The sequence below is a fragment of the Drosophila arizonae genome, chromosome 4, assembly GCF_054131065.1.
Source record: "Drosophila arizonae isolate 15081-1271.41 chromosome 4, UAZ_ARI_1.0, whole genome shotgun sequence".
In the NCBI taxonomy this organism is placed as follows: Eukaryota; Metazoa; Arthropoda; class Insecta; order Diptera; family Drosophilidae; genus Drosophila; species Drosophila arizonae.
In genome coordinates, this window is record NC_142924.1 from 17,761,357 (window position 1) to 17,789,306 (window position 27,950).

At 39.8% G+C, this 27,950-nt stretch overlaps 6 protein-coding genes and 2 non-coding genes across 8 annotated transcripts; all 8 read right to left on the reverse strand.

Annotated features, from left to right (window-relative positions):
- Positions 1-1,236: 1,236 nt before the first annotated feature.
- LOC108612369 (syntaxin-12-like) lies at positions 1,237-3,936 on the reverse strand. The gene is made up of 2 exons (XM_089469192.1): positions 3,064-3,936; positions 1,237-2,692 (listed from the first exon to the last, which is right to left on the reverse strand). The coding sequence occupies exons 1-2, from the start codon at positions 3,704-3,706 to the stop codon at positions 2,517-2,519; spliced, it is 819 nt and encodes a 272-aa protein (XP_089325318.1). The 5' UTR covers positions 3,707-3,936; the 3' UTR covers positions 1,237-2,516.
- A 189-nt stretch (positions 3,937-4,125) lies between these two features.
- On the reverse strand, positions 4,126-6,339 carry LOC108617221 (uncharacterized). Its single transcript, XM_089469193.1, has 3 exons — positions 6,144-6,339; positions 5,849-6,076; positions 4,126-4,261 (listed from the first exon to the last, which is right to left on the reverse strand). Exons 1-2 carry the CDS (start codon positions 6,235-6,237, stop codon positions 5,868-5,870), a joined length of 303 nt encoding a protein of 100 aa, XP_089325319.1. The 5' UTR covers positions 6,238-6,339; the 3' UTR covers positions 4,126-4,261; positions 5,849-5,867.
- Positions 6,340-6,558: 219 nt separating this feature from the next.
- Positions 6,559-8,957, reverse strand: Syx13 (syntaxin 13). Its single transcript, XM_018012940.2, has 3 exons — positions 8,798-8,957; positions 7,592-8,453; positions 6,559-7,296 (listed from the first exon to the last, which is right to left on the reverse strand). Exons 2-3 carry the CDS (start codon positions 8,253-8,255, stop codon positions 7,121-7,123), a joined length of 840 nt encoding a protein of 279 aa, XP_017868429.1. The 5' UTR covers positions 8,256-8,453; positions 8,798-8,957; the 3' UTR covers positions 6,559-7,120.
- Positions 8,958-9,282: 325 nt separating this feature from the next.
- Positions 9,283-11,140, reverse strand: RpS4 (ribosomal protein S4). The gene is made up of 5 exons (XM_018008319.2): positions 10,998-11,140; positions 10,491-10,749; positions 10,332-10,429; positions 9,898-10,069; positions 9,283-9,668 (listed from the first exon to the last, which is right to left on the reverse strand). Exons 1-5 carry the CDS (start codon positions 10,998-11,000, stop codon positions 9,415-9,417), a joined length of 786 nt encoding a protein of 261 aa, XP_017863808.1. The 5' UTR covers positions 11,001-11,140; the 3' UTR covers positions 9,283-9,414.
- On the reverse strand, positions 9,723-9,866 carry LOC149269335 (small nucleolar RNA psi28S-3327). Its single transcript, XR_016270152.1, has one exon. It is a non-coding gene; the product is annotated as a small nucleolar RNA psi28S-3327 (small nucleolar RNA).
- On the reverse strand, positions 10,159-10,301 carry LOC149269336 (small nucleolar RNA psi28S-3327). Its single transcript, XR_016270151.1, has one exon. It is a non-coding gene; the product is annotated as a small nucleolar RNA psi28S-3327 (small nucleolar RNA).
- A 48-nt stretch (positions 11,141-11,188) lies between the features above and the next one.
- On the reverse strand, positions 11,189-17,364 carry Srrm1 (Serine-arginine repetitive matrix 1). The gene is made up of 4 exons (XM_018008316.2): positions 16,873-17,364; positions 15,496-16,484; positions 14,416-14,868; positions 11,189-13,660 (listed from the first exon to the last, which is right to left on the reverse strand). The coding sequence occupies exons 1-4, from the start codon at positions 16,882-16,884 to the stop codon at positions 11,848-11,850; spliced, it is 3,267 nt and encodes a 1,088-aa protein (XP_017863805.1). The 5' UTR covers positions 16,885-17,364; the 3' UTR covers positions 11,189-11,847.
- Positions 17,365-17,551: 187 nt separating this feature from the next.
- On the reverse strand, positions 17,552-27,904 carry LOC108613484 (uncharacterized). Its single transcript, XM_018006979.2, has 5 exons — positions 27,419-27,904; positions 19,256-19,464; positions 18,932-19,089; positions 18,641-18,824; positions 17,552-18,221 (listed from the first exon to the last, which is right to left on the reverse strand). Exons 1-5 carry the CDS (start codon positions 27,452-27,454, stop codon positions 18,038-18,040), a joined length of 771 nt encoding a protein of 256 aa, XP_017862468.1. The 5' UTR covers positions 27,455-27,904; the 3' UTR covers positions 17,552-18,037.
- Positions 27,905-27,950: the final 46 nt, after the last annotated feature.

Here is a 27,950-nt window from a genome sequence, read left to right on the forward strand (position 1 = left end):
GGGAATGAGAGCGAGCCGAGCCGGACCAAAGCGTGGATAATAATAATGTGGAACCGAAACTGTGTGAGCTGGGAGCCGCTGCCCAGGACTGACGTCGACTAGCTGGCGTCTGTCTCGACTGCCTCGACTGTCTCGACTGTCTCGAACTGTCTCGCCGAACTGTTCTGCATTTGCACCTGCAACGGTTGCTCCAGCCAGCAAATTTGATGAGCCGTGTGCGTGGCTTATAATTAAATTGAAGTTGTAGATACAATTTGATATCAACGCCGTTGCGCTACATAAAACATATAAGTATTAAAAAAATGTTATAAAGGCTACGCTTAGCATTTAAATACCTTTCACAAAAAGGTACAATGTTCGGGGATATTAAAATGGAATAAGCGTAAATTTTCAGCTCAACCAAAAAGTCATAAAAATTAATGTGCATAGGTATCTGATAAGTGAGAAGTGATAAGTAAAACACAGCTGAGCAGTTCTTAATAATGTAAATAAAATATATAAAAAGTTAATACGACTAAGGTGGGACAGATGAGCGAGTCTAAATTAACCAGACAGAGCTAGACTGAACACAATATATATATTAATATATAGAATATTGTATAAAATTACTCAACTCCATTCAACAATATGTTGAAATGTTTGTAAGCCTCTTTTCTACATTTTCAATTCTAAATTTTTCTATTACATGCGTCTCTTTTAAATTCCATTCCATTTAAGCCGTTCCGTTTCTAGCCAACTCTTTATTTTATATACGACTATTCCAGAAACTGGACTTAAGAAAGAGCAATAAATCGTAAGCAACAAAAGGTAATTAAATGATTAATATATACCAAATATTTTATATAAATCTTGGACAACAAAATTTAATTAAATAATTCATTTTAAGCAGAAACCAATTTGAAAATTGCCATTTAAAAAATATTTAATATAACAGATTATATGTTTTTTTTTTACAAATATATTTAAAATTAAATCGCTATATATATTATTATTTATTAAATTGCTATCAAATTAAAAAGAAATCCTCAATTTTTTTATTTTTGTAACATTCTAGAGTTTGCTTCACAATAGGAGCAATTGTAACCTGGTGCCTAGCTTTATTATGTAGTATGAATAATGTTTCGATTATTTTGTTATGTATGGAGTACATTTTTTGAGCAGCTTTAGCAGCAACACAATAGTATACATAGTATATATATAAATAAATAAATAAAAATATATATATTGCTATTATTATTATTTTTGTTTTTTTTTTTTTTTTTTTTTTTTTTTTAAGAGTAACCTCATTAATCTATAAATACATAATCTCAATCAGTTGATAGCGACAGCTCTTCACATAACTCCAATCAAAAATTGTTCAACAGACGCTCTACAACTACAATCCTCTCCAAGCAGCGAATTTGGTCTGCTTTTGCCTTGATTATGGCCAACAGCTGACAGCTTATTTAGCCTGTCGAACATTCGCAAAAGTAAAAGCTGCCTCAAAAATTTTAAATAAAATACAAAAAAATCTGCATATAAATGTCTTTTGTTTGCATAAATCAAAATTCACACACAGAAACGATTGTATGCAAAAAAAGAAAAGTTTATATATATATATATATATATGTATAAAATATATGTATATATAATAATAATAAATGCCGCAGGTGGCCGCAAGCCGTGTCCATTTGTCCTTTGCGCGTTTTCAAGTGTTTGTCTTTGCCATCCAGTTGGACAAATTTACATGCGCGCCTCGCACACAATGAGGCGGCTGCAGGTAGGCCCGACTGGACATTCCAATCCAGAGTGGACAATGGCCACACGTCGATATTCAAATAGTTTTTTTTTTTTCTCTTCCATTCTTTACATTTATTTTATTTTTCTCTTTTTTCCATTTCATTTCATTTGTTTGCTGCTGCTCCAGGCACACACACACACACACACATATAAGCCCGGCGGGTCAAATATGTTTTAAATGAATATACTACTTATAAAGGTTGTTTGCTCGTCTGATTTCCGCCTTTGTAATGCACATTATCCTTTGTCTGGATGTGTGACAAACGCTACTTCGCAGCTGTGTGGGTGTCCTTTTATATTCCACTGCTAGCCTTAAGCCTGGTGGGAGACAACCCACAGCAGCAGCACCAGCAACAAATCAATCAAACACCGTCTAGCGACACATTAATCCTTTTTGCAATTTTAAAAACATTTTTGACAGGACAAAAATTTCAGAACAATAACAGAATTCCTAGCTGAGATTTATTTAAATATATATAATATTATAGAAAAATTAAAAATATATCAAGTTTAAACTTGATTCGTAATTTCTAATATTATTATAATATATGTATATGTGCATATAAACTTTAGATAATCTTTTTTTTTTTATATTCATTTTATTTATTTAATTGTTGCAAAGAATTAATTAACTTTTTTTTGTCTAAGTATATATTATAGCATAAACTTTATATATGTATTAGGAACACTCTTAGGGTACAAGTGTGTGAATGTGTGTGTGTTTGTATAGAAAAGCATTAAATGCGCTTCCAGACTATAATGCCAGCTATAATTGATAGTACTATCAAAGCAATAAATAGTAGTATGAATATTCGACGACGGGAGGTGTTGCGTCTAACTACCGCTATTTCAAGCGCAACACGGCCCGGCTCCACATTAACGGCTGATTCATCGACAAGTTCTTCCACTTTATCTGCAATGCGAAATGTTTATCTTTACGAATACTACGAATAAGATATACTATATGCTATAATCATGTATATATGAATGGACTGCATTGATACAATATGATACTCGTATTTCCCAAGAATTATACACAATTTATTAAGGAATTATTTTGGAATTAGACAATAAATGTCAATTTGTTAATGAAATAATAATAATAATAATAATAATAGTAATAATAATAATAATAATAATTATTATTATAATAGTAATAATAATAATAATCATAATAATAATAATAATAATAATAATAATAATAATAATAATAATAATAATCATAATAATAATAAGCAAATCCACTATTTTCTATAGGGATTTCGAATATAAGAAGCTACTCACCCACCACGTCGCCCTGTTCGCCTATCAATCTGCTCAGCTCTTTCATAATGATATTCACATCGACTACGTCCGCCTCCAGCTGTTCTACTTGCCGCTGGCGCTCGACGAGCAGGTTGTGCTCCCTCTCCAGTTCCGCTTGTTCCTGTCGCTGCTGCTGCAGCAGCTCCGTTTCGGCCGAGCTGGCAGTCTTTCGCTGAGAGGCAATGGCCGCATTGTAGCTCTGTCGCGAGGCCTTCGAGTTGCGCCTCTGCTGCGCGGAGTATTTCTCGAGCACATGCTGAAAGTCATTTCTGATCCGCTCCAGCTGCAGCTTTTGCTGGCGATCGCCGTGACGTAACACCACCTGCAGCCGCTTCACATCCCGACTGGTGTTCTCTATCCGCTCATTGGCTTCGCTATTGATGTTGTGGATCTGCTCTTGCAGCGCACGCAAATCCTTTGCCTTGCCAGTTAGTTTCCACAGCTTCTCCAGCTGCTTGCTGCTGGTGTTGATCGCTGTGATATTCTGACCAATAGCATCGCAGAGGGACGTGAATTCCGAGCGACTGAAGCCGGAAACGCTGGAGCTGGAGCCGGCTGAACTGTAAATGGCAGCAAAGCCACCTTGCCTGCTGCCCGCTGGATTGCCAAATGTCTGCGCCATAATTCGTTCTATATATATTAGTGTACTCGATGTCTTTGCTCTCTTGCTAGCTCACCTACCCAACTACCTATCGAATGCACTTCGCGTTGCAAAATGACGAAAGGTGTAGCCAAACAAACAGTGCAAGCCGGCAAAATTTAATTGTTTACATATGACCAATAGACATATAAACATATGCGAGGTCTGTTCAAAAGGTAAGCAACAGAAATTATATACAAAAATATATAAATTAAAGGAAACTGAAAGAAGTTGCAATATCCCCTAAACAGTCCTCGTATTAATGTTTATATAAATGTATGTTTGTATGTTTAAGTATATACAATCATACGCATATACATTTCATATGATTGTATTCCAATTAATGGTATTATTCACATAGTCTTAATATAATATTTATTTTAAAATTTTATGACTTATAATTAGAGTTATAAAAATGTTTATTTGTGTAGAGCAAAACTTGCTCCAGCAAACAATAATAGTTTATATACAAGAACTTAATCTATAAGTGATAAGGTGCGACGATCCGAATGGCATCGGTATAGATAGGCGGTCCAGCTGTAAGAAAGAGAAGGAAAAATTAGAGAATATTAGCAAATCTTGCACATCAGATCATCATCAAAGTGCTATCGACACATCTTATTGATGCCTTCACATAGACGACCTCCAATCAGACTTGACTCAATTCAGATTAAAGCCGGAAAGAAGGGCTCGTCTATAGCCCAGGGCACATGCCAAAAACTCATGGCACTCGGAACACGGACAACTTTGGCATTTGGATAATTTATGGGCCGCAGGCGGCAGCAGAAGGAATGTTTCACAAATTGCCAAGTCATTTTTGCTACTTATCGCAATTAGTTTGTGTTTGTTTAATTATAAAAATAGTTTGGCCAACAAAGTTTTGCTGTGCGCTGACATTTATTGGGCGTGTTGCTGCCGCCCTCCTCGGACTCGTCAAAAAATAAGAAAGTAAAGTTTGGCATGAACAAAGCGAGGGAGGCGGGGCAAGAGAGAAACGAGGAAAGTGAAAAGTAAAAATGTCAAATGGAAAATGCGAAATGCGAAATGTGAAATTGGCAACTGAAAAATGTGAAAACTAAAAATTTTTATTTAATTTTTTGCAACGTTCCGTTTCGTTTGCTATGCAAATTTCGGCGCTTTTGATGCGCTTTTAATTAGCCCGCTCCCCGCATGGCAGAATAACGCGAAAAATCCGCTGTCAATTGCTTGTTGCCTTTGTTTTTCTATGCTGATTCGTATTGCACTTTGATTCTGTTGCCTCCACGCACCCACACGCCCACACCCGCTTCCGCACCCCACATCTACACAAATCGCATGCAAATGAGCGTTCGCTAGCCTCGCCTCGCCTGCGATAGACGGCCAGGTGTTAACCCACCTGGCGGTGCGATGTTTGGATACACGGTTGGGTGCTTTTTTTCGAAGCGTTTTACGTTTTTAGTTTTATGCTGCGAGAATTGAAGTGTCCTTTGCATATTCAACAGCATGCAAATGAACTGCACTCAGCCTGCAATTACAACAGCACTCGGCGCTGCCAATGCTGTTCGGATGATGCATCCATTTTTTTTTTTTTTTTTTCATATTTGATATCCATTTAGAATTATTAAAAAAGAGAATTGTGCTTATAGAGCATGAAGTCTTTAAATGTCATATATGGCTAATATATGGCTGGAAAGGTCCAAGAAGTCGAATATAATCTCTTAAGTACATAGAGCACCGTGCTCATTTGATATGCCTTAAGAGCATTCCAACATAATCATAAATAAGCGAGCGGCCTGGAGATGAGGCGAGCAAACATAATAGAGCCTTTTATATAGCTTTGAAATGCTTCGAACTTCAATCACGTATTAAGGACATTGAACATCAAACACATTTTATACGTGTGAGCCCAGACATTCCAACATGATCTATCAGACGCAGAGAACATCATCGAGTTGTACATTCCACAACATTACCAACATGGTCTGATCAATTAGTATACTCAATATGCAACTAGATGCGCTTTAACAATATTTAGTAGAGGAGCCGATTGGAGTTACGAACATCATGGAGACCTTTATACACTTTTTAGCAATAAAAATATTTTCAACATTTAGTATTACATTAAAGGACAAAAGTGAAACATACCCAATATCATTTACATGTACTATTCGTCCGTGCTAGCAGCAGCCGCTGCAGCGGCTTGCGTCGCATGATGTTTGGCAACCGCTTCCTGGGCTTTGCTGAGCTGAATGTAGCCTTCATGTGCACGCAAACGCAGTTCACTTTCGACACTCTTGTTAACTGATTTGGAAATAACAGCCTTGATTTTCTGCGTCTCATTGAATTTGCCCTTCTTTGGTTGTATGGGAGCATCTATAAGCAATAACGAGGAATTGAGTCTCAAAAGCAATTTAGCCTGTTGCCAAAATCAATTACTCACTTGATCTGCGTGTGAAAGCTGCCTGTTTCTGCTGCTTTTTCTTGTTCTGTATAGCTGCAGGCAACTTTGCCTTTTTAAATTTACCTTGTGGCATTTTAATATTATTAAATTCAATGTAAACTAAAAAATGAATTCACAAACTAAACACGTGGATTGATAAGCCGTTCACAGCTGATGGTCGATAGTTTGTGGCGGTGCAACGATAATTATCGTTTATGTGAACGCAAAATTGAGTAACTGATTTCTTATGTTATTTAACATTACTCTAGCACTTGCCAGCTGTTACGGAATTTAAAATAAAACTGCTCCACACTTAGATTTATTTTATTTAATTTTCCCATTTTTTATTTATATTCGGACAACAACGAGTTAATTAGCTTTGGTTAATTGAATGTGTACATAAAATCAAATCAGATTATATAAATTGATCGTTTAATATCTTAAGCATATAGACCGAAAAGCAATTAACCGAGTTTACTCAACATATATTATTTGCTTAACTTGCTTAACTACGAGGAAACAAATTCAAAACGCAAATTATTGTTTTGATATTTTTGTTATGGTTTCATTTTTGTTTTTTGCTTTTGTTTAACAGGAAATAATTTAACATTTAAAAGCGTTGAATATTTTGTAATTTGTTATTGTGTTATCATTAAATTTTAAATGGTTTCTTTCACATATATATTTATATATTTTTTAAATTATAATTTTCTTTCATTTTTGTTTGTTTCATACACATAACTACGATCTATAACGCGTTTCGGATTTAAACTCGTATTTTTATTGAATTTGCTTTGCGGTTTTGTATTTGTTTTGTCTTTGCCCGCTTGGCGCGCGCCTTTTACTCACTTTGTGATTAATGCCTTATTTTTTATAAAAATAGTTTTACAAAACTTTTTAATTAATTTATGTGTATGTATGTAGAAGGGTATGTGTGTGTGTGTGTAAGTGTGAGTGTATACATGTATATAAAACAATTAACTCAATTTACTGACTATAATGCCAGTTACAATTAATCCTATTATCACAGCAATCACTAAAAGTATCAATATCTTACGGCGGTAGCTATTACGACTAGCTGCTGCCTTTTGAAGCTCAGTACGGCCCTCCTCCACGTTAGCGGCAGTACGATCCATGAGCTGTTCCAACGTATCTGTATTATGAAAAGGTTATCTTTATTAATATTTCTGTATGAAAGGAAATCAGTTTTTATATAAATTATTAGTTTCGTTTACTTTATGGTATGATGAGGGTAAAACGATCACTTAACATACTTTTAATTTGAATTGGTGCAAATTTAAATTTCGGCAATCGATACCTGAATTTGTTATCGAAACTATTAAAAATTTTGGCAATCGATATGCTGGTTTGTTTTCCCCTTATCAATAGCGTGATATCAATAAATTCATTGTTTTGACCAGGGATTTTTAATTTGGACAATTACTCACCCACTGCATCTCCTTGCTCTGCTACGTAGGTGCTCAGCTTGTTCATAATAACATTCACATCGAGTATATCCGACTCGATTTGTTCCACTTGGCGCTGACGCTCGACGAGCATATCGTGCTGCCTCTCCAGGCCGGCTTGCTCCTGTCGCTGCTGCTGCAAAAGCTCCGTTCTGGCGGTCATGTCAGCCTCTCGTTCGGCCTGAGCGGCCACTTGATAGCTCCGTCGCGTGGTCTCCGAGATGCACTTCTGCTGGTTGGAATATTTCATGAGCACATCCTGAAATTCGTCTGTTAGCTTCTCCAGCTGCAGCTTTTGCTGACGATCGCCATGACGTAGTACCGCCTGTAGCCGTTCCAAATCCTGACTGGTCGTCTGTACCCGGGCATTGGTCTTGGTATTAATGCTGTGGATCTTCTCTAGCAGCGCAGACAAATCCTTGGAGGTGGCAATCAGCTTCAGCTGCTTCTCCAGCTGCTTGGTGCTCGTATTGATTGATGTGATATTGTGGCCAATATCCTCACTGAGCGACACAAACTCGGTTGGACTAAAGCCGGCATTACCCGAATTGGAGCCAGCGGCAAAGCTGACCTCGGGCGTGGCACTGGATATGGCACCATAATCACGATGCGTGCTGCTCGATGGATTGTTCAATGGCTGCGCCATAGTAATTCGGCTCTGCTCACTGCTTTACTATGTATGTGTGTGTGTGCGAGTATCGATGTTCGATGTGTGTGTGAGAGTGTGTGATGGCTTCAAGGGTCGGTCAAAAATCTGTCTTTGGTGTTCCGCTCTTGTTTTCTTTTTTTTTTTTAATATAATTTGTGGGTGGTGCGTGCTCGTTGGGTTCTATGACGCGACTGTCTGCGAATGTAGAGTGTTCGAGTTTAGCTACCGCAACTATCTACAAACTAATGCGCTTCGCATTACACAAACAAACAAACTAGAGCTGGAGCCAAACAAATGATTCACTTCAGCAGAGTTTATCAGACATGCTAACATATGACCAACAGGCTTACAAACATACATATCCCCATATATATGAGGGCATGTACATATGTTTCTCAATGCGTGTTGCTATGTAGATGTGTGTGTAAGCACATACAATCACAAACATCTACACGCACACACACCGACAGCTTAGTGCTTGTTTTTGCCTGTGGACAACAGCAGCAGCTATATGGCTTCCAATTATTAGTATAAATTACCTATGATTTACTTCAGTGGGCGAGTTGATTTCCAGTTTCTTTTTAACTAATTTTTGCCCAGTGCGCAAGCCTTTCACTGCATTACACACAAAGACAAAAACTTGCTATCGATAATCCGATAGTGATTAGTCATTTATCGATACTTTGCAGCCCTATAAACACGTTGAGCATTTGACAGCACTGAACTTTGATAGCCGCAGGAAACCAGCGCGCGAAATTTACCATCTCTTTAAAATTATGGGCATTCCTTAAAATATTCTCAATCCCTTCTAATGCATTCCTGTGGAGACTGGGAAAACGTTTGTTATGGCCCATCTTATTTTTGACTCCAGCTCAACAAACAACACATATCGATAACAATAGCTTATACCTCTCATGAGAAACTTCGGAGTTGGCGGCTTGTTTCAATTTGTTAATGTTATATGTTTAATGTACATTGTGATCTTTTCATACATGTTCCAATGCATCATTAAAAAGACAACAAATACTTTTTCTTTACGTTGTTTTTGTAATTCCGTAGCTTTAACGTACAGAGTTATGCTAAAAAGTAAAAATCCTATTTACTCTTCTCCCCAAATCCGCTGCTGCTGCTCTGTCCAGCTGGCATTTAATGGTTTTTAGTGGGTCTTGGCGGCCAAACGCTTGTCGCGCTCCTCCGAGATGCTCAGCTTAACACCCTTGCCCTTTGGCAGCGAGATGTAAGGCTTGTTGCCCTTGCCAATGATGAAGACGTTGGTCAAACGAGTGGCAAACACATGGCCCTGCGAATCCTTAATGTGCACGATATCGAAGGAGCCGGGATGACGCTCACGGTTAACCACAGAGCCGACACGTCCCAAATTCCTACCTCCAGTGATCATGCAAAGGTTGCCTGCGAAGAAGATGTATATTATTGTCTATCGATGATAAAAAATAGTTTAAAGAACTTTGTAATTGCACGTAAAAGTTACTGAAATGGCTGGAGAATGCTCAAGATCAGAGACCGTCGTATCAAAAATTGCTTTTGGCTTTGTATTTGAACCACGCAACTTGTTGGAAAGCGTTTTGTGGTCTTCGAACCAGCCAAGACAAGGAAGTAACATTTCATGACCAGAACATACCCGAATCGAACTTGATGTAGTCGGTGATCTTGCCGGTGGCAATGTCAACCTGCACGGTATCGTTGGCATGTATCAGAGGATCGGGATAGCGGATGGTGCGGCCATCGTGTGTAACCAGGAAAGGCACACCCTTGGCGCCCAATTGTGTCTTGCGCACCTTGCACAGCTTGTACTGCAGAAAGAGAGATGAATATTGCATTAACATAGAATTACAGTTAAATACACATAAATTCATTCATTCATTCATTTTCTGTTTAGTTAATTTGTAATTGCACGTAAAAGTTACTGAAACGGCTGGAGAATGCTCAAGATCAGAGACCGTCGTATCAAAAATTGCTTTGGGCTTCATTTTGAACCAATTGGCGTACGGAGAAACACTAAATGGTCTTCGATGTAGCCCATCGAACGATTATCCTAATTGAATGTTAACTCACCTTTGCCTCCTCGGCGGAGATGCGATGGATGGTGAAACGGCCCTTCACATCGTAGACCAGACGGAAGAACTCACCAGTCTTCTCGATGGTGATGACATCTAAGCGATAAACAAACATTATTCCACTTTACATTGAAACTGAATATGTATTACAACTTACCCATGAAGCCGGCGGGGTAGGTGGGATCAGTGCGCACCTTGCCGTCAACCTTGATCAGACGCTGCATGACAATTTTGGTCACCTCAGCGCCGTTCAGAGCGTACTTGAGACGGTTTCTCAGGAAGATCAACAGAGGCAGCGACTCGCGCAGCTTGTGTGGACCGGTCGATGGACGTGGGGCGAAAACACCGCCCAATTTGTCCAACATCCATGCCTTGGGTGCGGCTAAACGCTTCAAATGTTTCTTAGGTCCACGAGCCTAGAGAAACAAATGTCAGACAATTACCAATTAATTATCATTTAGCATTACTCCCAAGCAAACGACTGCAACAACAAACAAAAACGCATAGTTTTTCTTATTGAAAATCACGCACTTGCACACAAATGCTCACATATTCAACAATTGTACAGTTTATAGCGTAATTTATTTTATATTTCACGGCATTTTTGTTTGTATTACGCGTCGATGGCAGTGTATTTAAATTGCATTTATATTTTTAGCCTTACCATCTCGTACGATACGTAAAAAAGGAAAGGAAGTTGACGCGCTGTCAGTGCATTTGACAGCTGCGTGAAGCGTTGCCAGATTAAGTACTTTGAGTGTGACCATAGTAGCGTAAAAGAGTAGTGTCAAATAATAGTATCTTAAGGGTTGCACAGAGCGCGCCAAGTATTTTGGAATTTAAAATGCCGAAACGTATCTTTTACATGTGTTTATGTTTCCTTTTTTTTTTTATATATTTATTACTTTAATAATGCTCTCAAACGCACGCAAGTTTCGTTTTATGTATCATTAATTATAATCTGTAAAACCTACTTAGACATTAAACGGTAGTGTTCTAAGCAAACATTATTGCCAACTGTAGCAACATGCCTAACCAAACTTTATTCTGAAGTTCGATTCATGAATTTTTATAGGGATTTTTTTTTTTTTTTTTTTTGAGTAAAGCACAATGGCCTTTTATTTGTTATTAAAGTTTCTTTTTATATGGTTTGTGTTGAGAAATTTCTTGCATTTTTGTACATAATACAAATTGTATTTAGCATGCACGAATTCGGATTTTTGTTGTATTAGGTTCGACGCGCAATGTGACTTAAAAGTATGAAATAAGTTGTTAGAAATATTAATGTATGGTAAATATGAATGTTACGTTAGTGTTTAAATGGCTACGCATCTGTTCGTCCAAAAGTCTGTGTGTCGCTTGTCGCATTTAACTGCAATGAGGGAGCGCAATTTGTTAGAGCTTCATTCCTTTTCTCAATTATATTATATATTTAATCAATTGCTTTCTGCTTCCTCTTCAGCTATTTCGTAGCCGTTTGTTGCTGTTGATGATGATGTAGGTGTTGCCGTTGCTCAGTCCAACTTTTTCATTGATTTGAGCGCACGCTCGCGCAGCTGCTTCTCCAGATCCTCATTGATGCCAGGGCCGCCAGTTATCATCAACGGAAGTTTACCGTTCCGTTTGCCTGCACCCCTCATCGTAGCATGCGCTTGCTCATCATCCTCGTCGCCGCTGCTCTGCGAGCTGCTCTCCTGCCTATGCTTGGCACTGCTGCTGCTCTTTCGCTTATGCTTCTTATGCTTCTTGCTCTTCTTGCTGTGCTTCTTATGTTTCTTATGTTTACGCTTCTTCGACGTCGACTCGTCCTCAGAGGCCGAATCGCTGTCGCTGCTATCGGCCGCTTTCTTTGACTTCTTGCGTTTCTTTTTAGGCAAACGTTCGTATTCCGAGTCGCTGCCGGCGCTGCCATCTCTTCGGGATTTCTTATGACTTCGCTTGCGACTTCTGTCCAAGCTTCGCTGCTTCTCTGTCGGCACTCTCTCCTCGCTGGACGCGCTGCGCCGTACTTTCTTGTCGCCGCTGCGACGCTTCTCTTTCTCCTTATCCTTCTCCCTCTCCCTCTCCCGTTCACTTCGGCTAGCAGTCGTTTCCTCTCTGCGCTTCAGCTGCAACTTCTTGTGGCGCTCATCGCTGCTGTCGTCATCGTCGTCGTCGCTGCGCTCGCTGCTGCTGCTGCTGCCCGAGCTGCGCGACTTGGCCTTGGCCTTGCTGCTAGAGCTTTTACTCGGCTCGGCCGCCGAAGCTTTTGCTGCCTTTGAGCTGCTTTTGCCGCTATGGGTCGAACGACGCGACCGTTGGCGCTGCTGCTGCTTCTTCGTCGTCCGCCGCTCATCCTCGCTGTCGTCGCTATCATCGGCGCTGCTGTCCGAGCTGCTGCTCTGGCTGTTGTCGCGTGCCTTCTTTGGTGCTGCGGCAGCGTTGCGCTCGTGCGACTTAAGGAACGGCGATGGTGTGCGCGAGAGGCTGGCTAAGCTGCGCCGCGCTGACTGCGACCGCGCGGCCGGTGGCTGGAGCTGCGCTGGCTGCTGTGACTCGAATTTGCGCTGCGGCGGCTGCTGTTCTAGATGCTGCTCCAGAGGCTGCGGCGGCTCTTCACGACAGAGATCAATGGTGTTGACAGTCGGCCCGGTAAACTCAACGGAACGACGCGCTGCTGCTGCGGGACTGGGACGACGTCGCTGCTGAGGTCGCGAGTTGGAGCGACTGCGGCTGCGACTGCGCTTCGAGGGTCGGCCGCTGGAGCGACTGCGGCTACGACTACGATTCCTGGCCAATGGACTGACGCTGCGCTGCGGCTGGCGGCGTGCAGCAACGGGACTGGCGCTGCCCGAGCTGGAGCGACGCATGCGCTGCGGCTGCTGCTGTTGACTGCGCATGGCCTGGCGCTGATCGGGATGATTCTGATCCCAGCGATTGTAGTTGCCCTGCGGCGAGCCACGCCGATCGAAGCGACGTCCAGGCGAGAACTGCTTACGGAACTGTTGTCCCTGCTGCTGCTGTGGACCGCCCGGTCCGGGTGACTGGCGGCGATCCCGCGAATAACGACGCTGACCACCACCACCCGGCGGCGACTGACGCCGATCGAAGCGCCGCCCGCCATTGGGACTATTGTGCCTGGCCTGCCAGTGGATCCGTCCACCGCCGCCGCCCCGCTGATTGGGACTGCCGCCACGGTATTGCTGCTGCCACATATTTCGGTGGTTGCCGCCGCCACCTCTGCCACCACCTCCACCGCCGCCACCACGACCACCACCGCCTCCTCCTCCTCCACCGCCTCCGCCACCGCGGAAATGCATCGGCGGCGAACGTCGGCGATTATTAAATCTGTTGTAACGATGATGCGAAAAAAATGGCATTTAGTCAACTTTACTCTCAATATAAATCGAGAAGAGTCTAGATAGATATGACAGCAACTAAGAGACAGCTAGCATCGATTACATCGACTGCAAAGTATCGATGTCTGCAGACAATTGAGACAACTGACAACTGACAGGAGACAGACGAGTGACAAGTCCAGTTATACCAGCCTATGCTAACTGTAATACATGAAATGTCATCTATAATTCCTAAACTAATTAATTGATTGAAGAACGCTTGTATAAATTATATATAAAATGGTAAAGCAAACGTTTAAATAATAAATAAATAAAACAATAGTTGAAAAGAATTAGAGCAATCCTAAAAGCATTTTGGGACAATTAAGACTATAATATCCCTATGATTTAGATTTATGCTATCATCTTCTCTTCCTCTATCAGAGGAAGTATAAAATGGTAAAAATATATACATACACATTCTTTTATATGCTCGTAAATCTTTGATTTAAATATGGAATTTTATCCAATGGTTCTTTTTTTTTACGGCTAAAATTATTTGGGTTTCAGTCAATAGTTCCTATTAAATTTAGTAATTAACAGAACTCAGACCTATGTATACTTAGACATACATAAAATATCATCTATAGGCTAAACATATTAAAATAACAGAAGTAATCTCTTAATCCTGAACGATATTATCTACTATCTCGTTACTATCAAACAAACATTTATTAACACATATTTATTAAAATATATTCTTACCGCCTGGGTGATCTGGAGTAGCGCATCGGCGATCTGGATAACATGCGGGAGCGCGAACGACGACGCGAATTGGAGCGCTGAAAACGTCTATCACCGCCATTATCCTGGCGCATGGGACTGCGTCCGCGCGGCGAGAAGCGTCTGCCATGTGGCGGCGGTCGTCTGCCACCCCCACCTCTGTCACCGCCACCGAATTGCCTGGCACGTCCATCGCCTCGCTCAATGGAGCTGGCGGAATCATCACGATTGCTGCGATATTGTCGCTTATTCTGCACGCTGTTCTTGTTGCGTCGATGCTCAAACTGTTGATCCTGTTGGCGTTCCGGCGACAGCGAAATGCTGCTGGCACGCGAACGCGAGCTGCGACGACGCCGATTGCTGCGCGCCGAGGAGCGCGAGGAGCTGCGCGAACGAGAACGTGCCTTTGGCGAGCCTTTGCCTCCGCTTCGGGATCTGTAAAGGAATTAAGTAAATATAAATATATGTAGCTTCAAGGAAGATGATTTTAGATTTTGATATAAAGGTGTAAAGCTATTATAATTATCGTATCAAATACTTAGACATTGCCGAGATGTTGATATACTAAAACGTCTTGAGAGCTCTCTGAATATTATTTATCTGAGATAATATAGGGTTACTGATAACAAATGAAGAAATCAAGGAATCAATGTCTTATCATCATTGTTTCAAAAAAGTACAAATTGTGATGATGTTAATACACGAAAATCACGGTTAGATCCCGTGCATCTATATGGTTTTACTAAGCATTTTATCCAACATAATTCATGGTTTAGAATTATTAATTGTCAAGACAATATTTAGATCTAGTTGTTGATTGACATAGGTTCTATATATACAATTGCTCATTCTATATACAAATGCTCATTTAGATCTTGAGAACTAAGTCTAGCGATGATGACAATTGCATAGGTGGAAAACATTTTCTTATTAAGGAACGACTATATTACATATAAATATTTATAAACATGTGTTCTGTACTGGAAACAATCTATTACTCCAGAACTCCCACTTCCTATGTCTATCAACACCTCTCATCTGGCCTTCATTGAGCTTATCTACCTGGAGCGACTGCGCGTTGAACGCGAGCGTGAACGTGAGCGCGATTTGGCCTTTGTTTTGGATTTGGATGCAAGGGCTGGCGATGATTTCTGGACCGAGTGGCGTCCATTTAAAGTCTTGACAGCAGCGCCTCCAGCGTCTGTGGAGGCTGCTCGTTGCGGCGAGCGGTTGGAACGAGAGCGGGAATGTGAGCGCCGGCGACTACCACGACGTTCTCGCGATGTAGCACGTCCACCGCTGCCACCTGTCGCTGAGCCTGCTGCAGCTCCTGCTGTCCCACCGCCGCCGCTTCCGCCTCCCGTTGCACTGGGTGAGCCGCCGCCTCCTCCAGCACCACCACCACCGCGTTTGCGTAGGCGAGCAGCTGCATTTGCGGCCGCCTCGCGGGCAGCACTGTTGATGGGCACCGCAGGAATGCCGCCGTTATTGGAGGCTGCTGCCATTTTGGAGTTCGAACGACTGCGGGAGCGCGATTTGGATCTGTCGTGGCGTCGCGGCTTATCCCGTGAGCGCGATGGGGATCTGGAGCGTGAACGAGAGCGTGAGAGATCACGCTGACGCTGCTGTTGCTGGCGCTGCTTTTGCTGTTGCTGCTGCTCCTCCTCACGCTTGAGTATCTCATCCTTCTTCTGCTGTATAAACTCTGCAGGAATTCCGCTGTCACTCTCCTGAGCGGAGAGCAGAAGCGCCCACAGCTCGCCCATAAATTGGCGGGCATTTCGGCCGTTGAGGAAGCCGGTCATGTTGATTTGCATTTTTTTGGGACACGGATATTTCTCCTCCTCCAGCTGATTGTAAACAAACTCAACAACGACATCATCCTCAATGTGCAGAATGTCAGTGATTTTTTTACTTATCCAAGGGCGCAGCACATCGAGCTTAACTTTCGACATGTCAACACGCTTATTGAGGCAATCACCGAATTTCATTTGCTTCATCAGCTTCTTTTCCTTGTCGCTGAAGCGCGTGTCCTGCTGCTGATTGGTGCCCTGAAAATAACAATAAAAAAACCCAAAACAAAAACAAAAATGAAAATAAATAAAATACAAAATATATATTTTATTTGAGTGCAATTTTCAATAAATGCCATATTATGTTCGCATTTATTTCGCATATTCCAATGAATTCCACACTTAATGATAAATTAATTCTTGCGAATAAAAGAGACAAATAAAGAAGAGCGTAAGCATTGTTTGCTAAAGCTCAGCATAAAGCATTGCTGATCATGAAAATATGTAGGTACTCTCTCAATTTATCTTTGCTCTCTTTTTCTCTTGTGGCTTGCAGTTTTGCAGCGCCGTTTATCGATTGTTTGTTGGGCAGCGCAATTGAAGCACCCCTTGGAATAAACGAACATAAGGCGTAACAACAACGTACCGTGAACATCATTTTGAGGCTGAAATCAGTTGCACACACGCTAGCGTTAAATGATTTTAACTGTGCCGGCTAAATGGCGTTGTTTTTATTTCATGCCACAGTTATATGCGCGCGCTCGCAAATCAACAAAAATTCTGTAATATTTAACTGTAACCCGGCACCACGCAACAAAATTGTCACCTATACACACACATGCACATGTACACACGGGCACACACACACACACACACAAAACACTCAGCGCGTGTGTGTTAGTGCGAGTGCGGGGCGATTAAGTATGCGGCGCTAAATGCACGAAAATAACTATGCAATCAGTGTAATTACACAATGTAATTGTTAAACTGTATGCCAATTTACACTCGCTGCACTTTTTTTAGCTTCTGTTTGCTCGTTTTCTAAATTTTCGCTAAAAATTTATGCGTGTAGCTAGTGCTGAGACGAAGCAAAACGATACACGGCAGGCAGAGTGATGAGCGATAGTTGTAGCGGCAGCGCATGCACTTTGCGCTACATCGTATCGATAGTGGTGACTTTGATGCGCAAGCGATACTTCACCGCAGAAACTCACCTTGTATAGGATAAATGTATCGCACTCGATTTGCCATTAAATTGCAGTTCAAAAAGTAGACCGTTAAAGATATTTGACTGCGCTTATCGAATGATATCAAATCTATTTCAATTAAATTGTTTATTTAAATAATTTATTTAATTTAAAATTAGTACATACACATAAATGTTAACAAAACGTTAAAAAGGCTTGTTATAATTAATTTATTATATGTAATTATGAACTAAATCTGTTTATGCCGTTTAAACTACGTGTTTTGCATCATTTGTCTCTTATTATCTTTTCTTTTTAGCACAAATAAAATAAATTAATCTGCCGAGGAAGTTTCTTCATTGTAATTTTAAATAATTTATTCGAATTATTTTAATTTAAAACTTAATTTAAGTATTATTTTTCGAGCAAAAGCCTATTTCATTCTAACAGCATTATGTGTATGAAGAGAGACAAACGAAAAGCATATAAAAACCATTGAAAATACGATTTTGCTACAAAAAATAATTCCAAATTTAAGTAAATTTAGCTGCTCCATCCCCATAAACTCGCTCAGTTCTTTTGGTTGCTGTTGTATACCAGTGTCAAGTACACTCTCCATCCCACTTACGGTATCATGTTCGGCTCTTGAGCAGCGCCCGTCGAATATTTCGGTTTGCACACACAACCGCTCTCAACGAGCACATAATCCTGGCCAGTGAGCGTCACTGGTCCAAGGGGTATGACCAGGAATAAATAAGGCACATACGTTTGCGTGCATTCGCCACGCACCACATCGCATTCAGAGGATCTGCAGAAAAATGAAGCAATATTAATCTTATTTCTTAATGTAATTTAGCTTTATATATATATATATATATATATATATGCAAAAATACGAAAAATTCCAAAAGTTTCATTGTTCATTTATCATAATAAATTTCAGCTTTTAAATGTTAATTAGTTTGTGCAAAAATTTAAACTGTCATTTCAGCAAATTAGCTTGACGTTAATTTGAATAAATAAAGCTCATTAGTCTGGCAACGCTACATATGCAAATATTTCACCTTAGACGCTAAGGGCTTTCCCAAAAGCTGGTTTAATTAATTTATTGTGATAAATGCAATTAAATACAAATCAACAGTCTGGCAGCGCTTGACATATACTTTGATTTAATGGAGCGCCAAAATACGGCTTTAAAAAGTAAATATTTGCAATTTTAATACTCACTCGCACACCTCGAAGACCACCTGTTGCAGAAGATCGGGAAATTTTTGTACAATTGTCACGGGCTGACCAGAGGTCAAGCTAACGCCATACATGGGTGCAGTTGTGTTGTAGCGCGTCTTGCAGAGTCGCGCTGGCGTGTCGCTCTTGCACTGTTGTGCCGGCGATGCGTTCTTTAGCGAGCGACCTGCAGCAAAAGAGAGTCAAACAATCAATCAATCAGCCAGTCAGTCATTCAATCAATGGCGGCCACACAACCATTAGCATTAGCTGATTTGCGGCTGACCGACTTACCATAACGACTGCTTCCGATAGCCTCATTGTTTACCTCATCGTAGGCCCTCAACAGTGCACTCGTGGTTATTGCTGGATCCAATGTGCTGGGCAATTTACTTTGACGTCCACGTCGCGAATTTCCGTTCCAATTGGAGAATGTACGCGCAACGGCCGCGCTGCAATCGATAGACGAAGCAAAGCGATAGGCAGAGGCGTTAGAAAAGAAAGTTTTGCATTGTGACCGAAGCGTAATGAGTTGTCAATGAATGACACACTCAACTCACACACACACACACACACACTTTTTGTTGTATATACATATGTATGTATATGTGTAAATACCTTGGATATGGCGCATTATTGGGACCCAGGCAGTCTAGTGAATCTGTCAACGCATCACCAGATAAATATTTCAGACCACGCGCGCCGACGCATTTACTGGGCGGCGCATCGTCCGCTTTGCTGCTGCTGCTGCCGCTGCTAAAGCTGGGCCACAGCGCCGCATTGGCGCAGGTGAGTGCAATGCTGATGACGCAGAGTGCCGTTAGATGCTGTCAAGAGATAGAGCGAGAGAGTAGAAAAATACATATGAATGCATATTTAATATGTTATCGATATGGTTAAGAGACTAGCCTGTACTTATAACGGTTACAGCGATCTAGCCAACAAGCGACAGGCAAAAAATTGCTGTGTCATGAGGAATTAGAGCAATTAAAATCGGGTGATCAACCTCGAAATACCCTGTACAGCATATATTAATATAATATAATATTAATAATTTAATCGAGTATTTTAAGATTATCTTAAACTCTTTAAAAACTTTGTAGGTTGATATTTTATAAAGACAATATACAAAAAATCAATTTAAAAGTCATCAATTATGGTTGGTATATTTATTTAGTATTTACATATTATAATGGCTAATTTAGTATTTCTATTAGCAATACAAAAACTCGCTGTGTTTTTGCATTTTTATGATGTATTTAGTACTTGTATTATTCTAATGTATTTAGGTTTATATCTTATAGACAAAATAAAATAAAATAAAAATAAAAAGACAACTCAAATGTCCAGCGATTTAAATCAAAAAGTTTTCTAACTGGCATTCCTCAAGCCGCAATAAAAAAAAAAAAAAAAAAAAAAAAAAAAAAATTTCTTTTCTCTCTCTCAAAAACGAAGTCAGGCAATGGCAGTCTTGACCCGCTTCAACTTATGTAGCCGCGCTCGCTAGGCAAATTAGTAGAATTCATAAATAATCATGGTAACCGCAATCGCCCCCATATCCATACGTGAAAGTAAAAACAAAAGAAGAAATTCCAATTGGCGCGGCCGACAGCACACACAGAGCAAGGCAGACCACAACAACAACAACCACAGCAGCAACAGCAACAACAACGTGAAAAATGTTAATACATTTTTCAACAACATGCAAAGTTGGCTTCTAATACGGTCTGAACTTTTTATTACCACTTCTCGTAGCTTTTATGTATCGTTGGCTTGTTTTGATTTTTTTTTTTTACTTTTTTTTTTTTTTTTTTTTGGTATTTTCTTTCACTTTCTCTGTGCAGATTTTGTTGATCAAGTGTTGGCCTGACCAAAAAAAAAAAAAATAAAAGCCAAGAGGCCACTGCCGAAAAACCAGTTTCCATTGAATCAAATTGCAGCAGTACATAATTTGCTTTTAACTAAAAAAAAAAAAAAATGAAATGAGCTGCCTGCTGAGAAATCATTTCACGTATGTTACGCTGGAAAAAAGAAGATAATAAGCTCAAGCCGACAATCGAACATCGGCAATCGACTATCGCCGTTGTAACGTGCATTGTCCTCGGCTACAATTGATGTTTATTTTTATATGCGAATAATTGCAATGTCAATGCGAAGGTATTTTTAAATTGATTTAAAACATGGCTTTTATGATATGTGATCGTCGGCTTGCTTTGGATTTCTATTGCGTGCGAAAGCACACATACCAAAAAAAAAATAATAATAATAATAAAATTACAAAGAAAAACAAAATAAAACTAAACTTTCTTTTCAATTGCACATTTGACGAAATGCTTTTGGCTTGATTCATTATAAAGCCCATTGCGTGTGTCTCTTCGCGTGGTGGGAAGTAAACGAAAGCGAAATTCTATTATTTAATTCTTTTCACATTCATTACAAGAAATTAATGAAGTCGTCGCATCTATTGTTGTTGTTCCCGTTGCTGTTGCACAGGTTTTACAGCACTCTCACCTGAACTCTGGGTCTCTGGCCCTTTTGTCAAATTCTGTCATTAAAGGCGCCATTGTCAATGCCGGTTTTAAACTTTCTGTTTTTCGAGCGAAGAGTGGACAGACGGACGACGGTCCCCTAACAATTTCGTTTAATAATCATAATAAACACATACCTAGTCCCGCCTCTAAATTAAACTAATTTCACATTTAGGCAATCGCATGGGCATTTCATTCGATGGCCATCGCGTTGCCAGCTTTGGGAAAAGAAAGGAGCTCCGATGAGTGGCAGCTCTTATTTAGTTTTTATTTTTCTTGTTTCTTTTTTTGTAACTGTCATATTTGGAGTTCATTGAAATTGTCGCGCCAATGACTGGACAAAAAAAAAAAATGAGAGGAGACGAGAGGAGAAAAAAAACATGCAAATAATTATAATAATTATGATAAGCTGCTTTTTTCAGTCCATCTCGCTTCAGCTATAATTGGGTTAGAAATTGTAAAATCATGCATTAATCAAAAACCCATTGAAGGCGCTCACGGCGACAATTTCAACATTTCGGACTAATGCGCAGTCATTAGCGACGGTTACATAACAACAGCAAAAACTACAATAATATTTTCAAAGTAGCAGCGGCAACGCACTAAATGTTTTGCTATTGTTGTTGTTGGTGACTTAACGCATAATAACAAATAAAAAGCAAAGACAAGGCGAGCAGGCTGGCAGGCTAGAAAGAATAAGAATTAAAACTACAGCAAAAGAAACAGCAAAAACTATCAAGAGCACACACATGCAAACACACATACACACACACACACACGTGCATACACATACAAACATCCTATACGTATGAGAGCTCTTACATACGTACATATAAGGTGCCGTTATATTGAGGTTAACGACCTACATTCATCTGTCTCTCTCTCTCGCTCTTCTCTCTGTATGGCTCAATCACTCACTCACATGTCGCACGCTTGGGATCTTCGCCTATTAGCTGCAAGCTTTTGGAAAAGCATAAACATTTAATAAATAATATTTATTTCTAACACAAAGCACAAATTGCCCCAGACAAGAATATGAGGCGCTCTGCTCTGGCTCTAAGCTTCATAGCGCTGTAGTGAAAATTGGCTCTTGAAAGCATAGCATAGCCAGAGCAATGGGGCGACGACAGATTACTGACAGCAAACAAATAGCAAACAACTTGAAACTGGTTTATTGATAAGCGCTGCCAGCAGCTGCTCCATTCCATGTTCTCAATGGAAGTCTCTTTAAAATGAAATAAATTGCTATTTGTTTGTTTTGTCTAGCATGGCACAGTTTTCAAGGCCTTTGTTGTTTTCTGACCAAAACAACTCGTGCAGGATCGATGAATTACTAACACAGATTCCATCAAACAGGCTGCCCAACACTTTAATCGATTACAGAGACGATAAATCAAATGCAGTGCTCGCAACTTGGGCAGTTCTCAGCCTTTCTATGCATTTTTTAACCGTTTGCCCATTAGGCTGGGTTGTTGTTGTTGTTTTTGTAGTTTACCTGCAGCTGGCAAGACAAAAACACGAGATTCTACGCTTTGACGTGATAACCCCAAGCGACAAAACTTTCAATGCGGTTTTTTTTTTCGCTCGCCAGGCATGCAAAGCACGTTTTCTCAGACTCAGCAACCACAACAACAACAGCTGCGTAGCTGTAAGCACAGTTAGAAGCAGCTAGCAATTGGTGTGACAGGGAAAGACAGAGACAAGTGCAATGGCAGCGGCTTGCTGTTTGCTGTTTCTCTCTCTTTCTCTCTCCCTATCTCACTCCTTCTGCTGCCTCCCACACGATGACAACAACAGCTTTCATTTTGGGCTACTTCGCATGCAGTGTGCGTATCTTAGCCATTGTCCAGCTAAAGAAGAAGAAGAAGCAGCCGCAGCTATCCGCTGTCGGCTGTCGGCTGTTAGCGATCGCGCGTGGAAACGAGGTTAAGAGCAAATAAAACAAAAATTTCGCCGTGCCCAAGTAGAACCGAAATAATAATGATAACAATAACAATAATAATAATTAGCTACAGTCGCTGACACTTTTACTCATTACGCTTTATTTTACTATACATTATTATTACAATTTTGTTTTGTTCAGGAATTTGGATTTCACTACGTCAAAGAGAAAGAAGCAGAAGCTGTTTATGTGTAGCTATGCTTGAGGCAAACACGTCTCATCAATTAAGGGGCAAGCTAGAAGTACTGTTAGTTCTTGGCGCTACATTAAATATGCCAATTAACACACATTTCTGGAAATACTGGGAATTTTCACAAATATTCTGTATTTATCCTATCTGACTGGAACTATATACACATAGATTTGCACACAGAATGAACACAATGACAGCATTGTGACCCAGAAACAGAATTATCTTCTTTGTTTTACAGTTTTTTCTTTTAATTCTTCACCGTTTTGCAAATATTCAAATCGTTTTTTAAGGTTGGGTTCATCTTCGTCACACTCAAGGTAGAAGAACAAGAACAACAAAGATCAGAGGCACGCATGAATGAGATTTTCACGCTCCGAAGGGCATATATGTATACATACATATGTATGTGTGTGTACGTGTGTATGAAAAGACCGGCCCGAAGCACAGCCATCCAAAGAGAAGAAGAAGAAGATGAAAAAAAACAATCACGGGACTCCATAAAAATCAAAGTATGAATATGTTTAGCCTACTTTTCAAAAAAACGAAACGAATGAAAAGAACAACAACAACAACAACAAACTTTGTATTTTGCTTTGGGCCAACTGCTAGCGGCTCATTGAATCAGTCTGGGAATTTATTTTGAATCATCTTCAGCACGGCTTCTAACCGAGCACGTTTTAAGTCCAAACAAATGGGATTGGCAAATGATATGCGATGCGATATGGGTAAAGTGGGTATTAGGCACGAGTATGTACATATATTGAGGTAAATTGTTTATTTTGCTAGAGGTAAAGTCTATTCACTTAATTTGTGAATGAAGCAAAGTAATAAATAAAGTTTATCCATTTAAATGAATGAAGTGGTGTAGAGCATATTTTTAACACAAATTATAATTATACTCATTCACGAAAGTGAATCAGTATATTGGTTTTGTGCAATGTCCGTCTTGCTGTCCGTCCGTCTGTCCGTCTGTCCGTCTGTCCGTCTGTCCGTCTGTCCGTCTGTCCGTCTGTCCGTATGAACGCAATCTATTTCGGCGCTATTGAAGCTAGAGACTTGAAATTTGGAACACATACTCGTGTATATCTCCGATTTATAAAGTGTTAAAATTTTCCCGATCCGCCCACTAGGGGCGTGGCAAATCGGAAAATGCATTTTCCGATATACCAGAAATCATGTTTGTTGAAGAGCTAGAAAGCTGAAACTTGGTATGTAGGTCCGCGTTGACCACCCAAGATCACGAGCTATGGCGGATATATCTACGCCCATTGGGGGCGTGGCAAATCGGATAAAACTGTATCTCCTAAAGTTGTAAACCTAGAATGCTGAAATTTTGCACGTCAGCTAATGGTATGATTCTATAAAGTCTGAAGATAAATTATAAGTCTACGCCCGTTGGGGGCGTGGCAAATCGGACCTGAAGATATAGTGATTTTTTAAATTCTCCTATATTTTGGACACTATTGATGGCAGAGACCTCAAATTTTGTATATATACTCGGACTGATCACCCAAGACCAAAAAGTTTTGTCGGATATATGTCCGCCCACAGGGGGCGTGGCAAACCGCAAAAGTTTATATCTCCTAAAGTATAATAGCTAGAAGCTTCAAATTTGGATAGTTGAGTTACTGGTAGCCTCCTCTATCGATTCCCCAAAAATAATTTTTACGCCTCTTTAGGGGCGTGGCATATCGAAAAATACCCTGTAATTTTCACATTTTTTTAGGGTAAGCATTCAAACTTTGCAGTTAGGGTAACGTTATCTCTTTCTAAAAACTGACCAAAAATGAGGTGTCTACGCCCAGTTGGGGCGTGGCAAATCGGAAAAACCTGTATATTCTACAGTATTAGAACGAAACTTAACTACTAAATTGTTGATGGGATGTGAATGAGTATTCCGCAGTCGGTAACGCCCGACTGCAACGTTCTTACTTGTTTTCTATTGTTGTCTTTTATCTTTATATCAAGTTTGAACATTTCCCCTTGGCTAAAAATAGTCCAATAGAGATTAAAAATCAATTTAAATCAAATTATTTATATGCATATTAAAAACTAATTTTATCGTATCATTTATTGTTAAATTCTTCTTTATATCTCATCTTTTCATAAAAACTCTCTAATTTAAATGTATCTATATTATATATATATATATATATATATATATATATATATTTTTTTTTTTTTTTCGACCATGTCTTTTGTTAAGCCCATAAATTTTCCTTACATAGTACTAGGTCACAATTTGAGCAAAAGATCCAAAAACTCTGCTTAGCCTTAGCTTCAGCTCTTTTGAATCGCTTCCGCATTTGGCAATTGTGGTAAAATCTATTCATGGAATGGCCATAAATGCACGTTGTGAACGTGACACGAGTTACAAAACGTACAAAAAAATGCAAAAAGAAGAAGAAACAAAAAATAATACAGGCAGCTAGTAAAAGTTATATTCAAGCAAGGCAAATTCATTAAAAATTCGTTAAGACCGCGAACAGCGCGAAGCAGCAAAAAGAAAGTCAAAGAAAGGTGATAATTTTAGCAAGTGATTGGCTGGCCACAGAAATAGGTCGTGTGTGTGGCTTTGGCTATTCTGCTCCAGCTGCAAATTCCTGCCCGAGTCCGGGCCACAGACTAGACGACTGCAGCCAAGCCCACAAAAACAAAAAATTCACTTAATCTTTATTGGACCACCAAGGCGTTGGTTGGGCGACTCTCTGCAGTCAGTTGGGTTGGGCAGCACACACACACACATACAGAGGAGTGCACTTAAATATATATACATGTATGTGCGCTCGTATGTCTAGATATATGTACATATATATAAGTGCAGAGTTTAATGGCATACTGGTTTGCAGCGTCATAAGGAATACAGACACGACGACGACAGCGCCAACTGAACTGAGAACAATGCCAAGTTCAATGCAAAGAGTCAGTGCCGAAGCCAGAGCCAGAGCCAGAGAGACAACAGCAGCAGCAGCTGGAGAGCTTCAGCTTAGCTGAGACGAAGCTTCCTTGTGGGCGCTTCATTGGCTGGTGTCGCTCTTTATACCCTGTACTCTGTTAAGCAACCAAATGGTATGGACAAAGCTAATTAACAAGTTGGAGCAGCTCATCAAACACGCTGAGAGTGAAAAGCTAATTTAATAATGCATGTAAATAAATAGAGTATATATATTATATACACTAATTTAAGAGATCGTATGTAAACGCGTGTTAAAGTAGAGAAAATGTAAAAGGCTTGAACAGAATATTATTTAAGTGAATATTACAGTAGCTAGAGATTCCGAACAAAGATCTGCTCACAGAATATACTCTAGTAGAGCAGTAAAATCCACAGAAATCTTAATTTGTATTCTTCTCAAAATAAATATTGACAGAGTACAGTTTATTAGTTCTTAAACGATTAAAAACAAATTGCTTGGATAATTTAGGAATTCAGGAATTTATTCTCTTAGTAACAATGTGCAGATATTATTTTTGTTCTCTTAACACCAAACTCTATTTAAATTTTCTTTTATCCAGATTTACAAACATATAATCATTTCATTTGCTCATTAGACATACCATTTATTTAAAACTCTCTATAAAATCTATAGACAACTTACATAACAAAAATTTTCTCAAGCTAAGATCGATCAATGTGAGCCTCTCCATAAATATCTTAACAACAAATTTCAGAGCACTTTTCTCTATTTTAGCGTATCTTAAGATCCATCAGCGTAAGCCTAAAGGACTTTTCATTAATTTCCGTTGAATATGAATTGCTTTTGTTTCACATATTTATAATGATTATATTTCTTTCTAAAATGACATCTATATAAGCAGAAGAGCATACTCATCTCTTAACTACAAATTCCGAGCACTTTTTTCTAAAGGCGCATCCTTAAGTCAAGCTGTCTAAATTCAAAGGATTTTGTATGCAATATAATATTCTTATACCTCACAAATTAATTGGGTTTGTTTATCTCATATTTTATAGCTCATATCTCAAATATATATTTTTTGTTGCCTACATCACAATTGATCTGAGCTAACTGCAGAGCATCTTCAGGTCGAGCATTAAGGCTAAGATAAATCTTGGTGTGATTTTTTTGTTGGTTGGTTGGCTTATTGGGGTCACTTACTTTGACAGAACTTCTACTTAAGCACCGGTATTCCATTTTTAAACTGTGTGTTTGGTTGTTTGTTTGTGTGTTTGTTGGCCTGCTGTACTTGGCAGCAGCGATGATTCTTGTTAACGTTTTTTTTCTCCTTTTGTTGGTGTTTTTTTTTTTTATGTTTTCTTTATTATTTTTTTTAACTTTTTTTGAGTATACAAATTTTATTTGCTTTCTGCACCGCACTTGATCGAAACACGTAACAGAGCGAGCGCACACGATTCAGGGCCAGGGAACACAAAAGAATTTCAATTTCAAGCTCAGCCGTCTTTGGTCTTTCAGTGAGGAGGAGTGGAACAACGCGGCAATATATCTCTATATCTCTCTATATATATGTATATATACATACACATATATATGTGTGTTTCTGTGTGTGTATTTGAGTGCGTGTAGCCAAGCCAAAAGAAACCAAACCGAACAGCACGAGCGCTCACCTTGGACTGAGGTGCACAGGTAACGTTTACCATTCCTTAAGCACTTGGCTGTCGCTCGGCTGCTC

Coding starts and splice junctions, on each gene's coding strand:
- LOC108612369 (XM_089469192.1), bottom strand. CDS start 3,706: ATGGCGCAGACATTTGGCAATCCAGCGGGCAGCAGGCAAGGTGGCTTT. Junction 2,693..3,063: donor CGAACAGGGCGACGTGGTGG/GTGAGTAGCTTC, acceptor TTCGCATTGCAG/ATAAAGTGGAAGAACTTGTC.
- LOC108617221 (XM_089469193.1), bottom strand. CDS start 6,237: ATGCCACAAGGTAAATTTAAAAAGGCAAAGTTGCCTGCAGCTATACAG. Junction 6,077..6,143: donor AGCTTTCACACGCAGATCAA/GTGAGTAATTGA, acceptor TATTGCTTATAG/ATGCTCCCATACAACCAAAG.
- Syx13 (XM_018012940.2), bottom strand. CDS start 8,255: ATGGCGCAGCCATTGAACAATCCATCGAGCAGCACGCATCGTGATTAT. Junction 7,297..7,591: donor AGAGCAAGGAGATGCAGTGG/GTGAGTAATTGT, acceptor TTCATAATACAG/ATACGTTGGAACAGCTCATG.
- RpS4 (XM_018008319.2), bottom strand. Junction 10,430..10,490: donor CTACCCCGCCGGCTTCATGG/GTAAGTTGTAAT, acceptor TTTATCGCTTAG/ATGTCATCACCATCGAGAAG. Junction 9,669..9,897: donor CTACATCAAGTTCGATTCGG/GTATGTTCTGGT, acceptor TCTTCTTCGCAG/GCAACCTTTGCATGATCACT.
- Srrm1 (XM_018008316.2), bottom strand. Junction 14,869..15,495: donor TCAACGCGCAGTCGCTCCAG/GTAGATAAGCTC, acceptor ATTCCTTTACAG/ATCCCGAAGCGGAGGCAAAG. Junction 13,661..14,415: donor TACTCCAGATCACCCAGGCG/GTAAGAATATAT, acceptor TCGTTACAACAG/ATTTAATAATCGCCGACGTT.
- LOC108613484 (XM_018006979.2), bottom strand. CDS start 27,454: ATGGAATACCGGTGCTTAAGTAGAAGTTCTGTCAAA. Junction 19,465..27,418: donor TAAGTAGAAGTTCTGTCAAA/GTAAGTGACCCC, acceptor ATCTCTTGACAG/CATCTAACGGCACTCTGCGT. Junction 18,825..18,931: donor TATCGGAAGCAGTCGTTATG/GTAAGTCGGTCA, acceptor CTTTTGCTGCAG/GTCGCTCGCTAAAGAACGCA.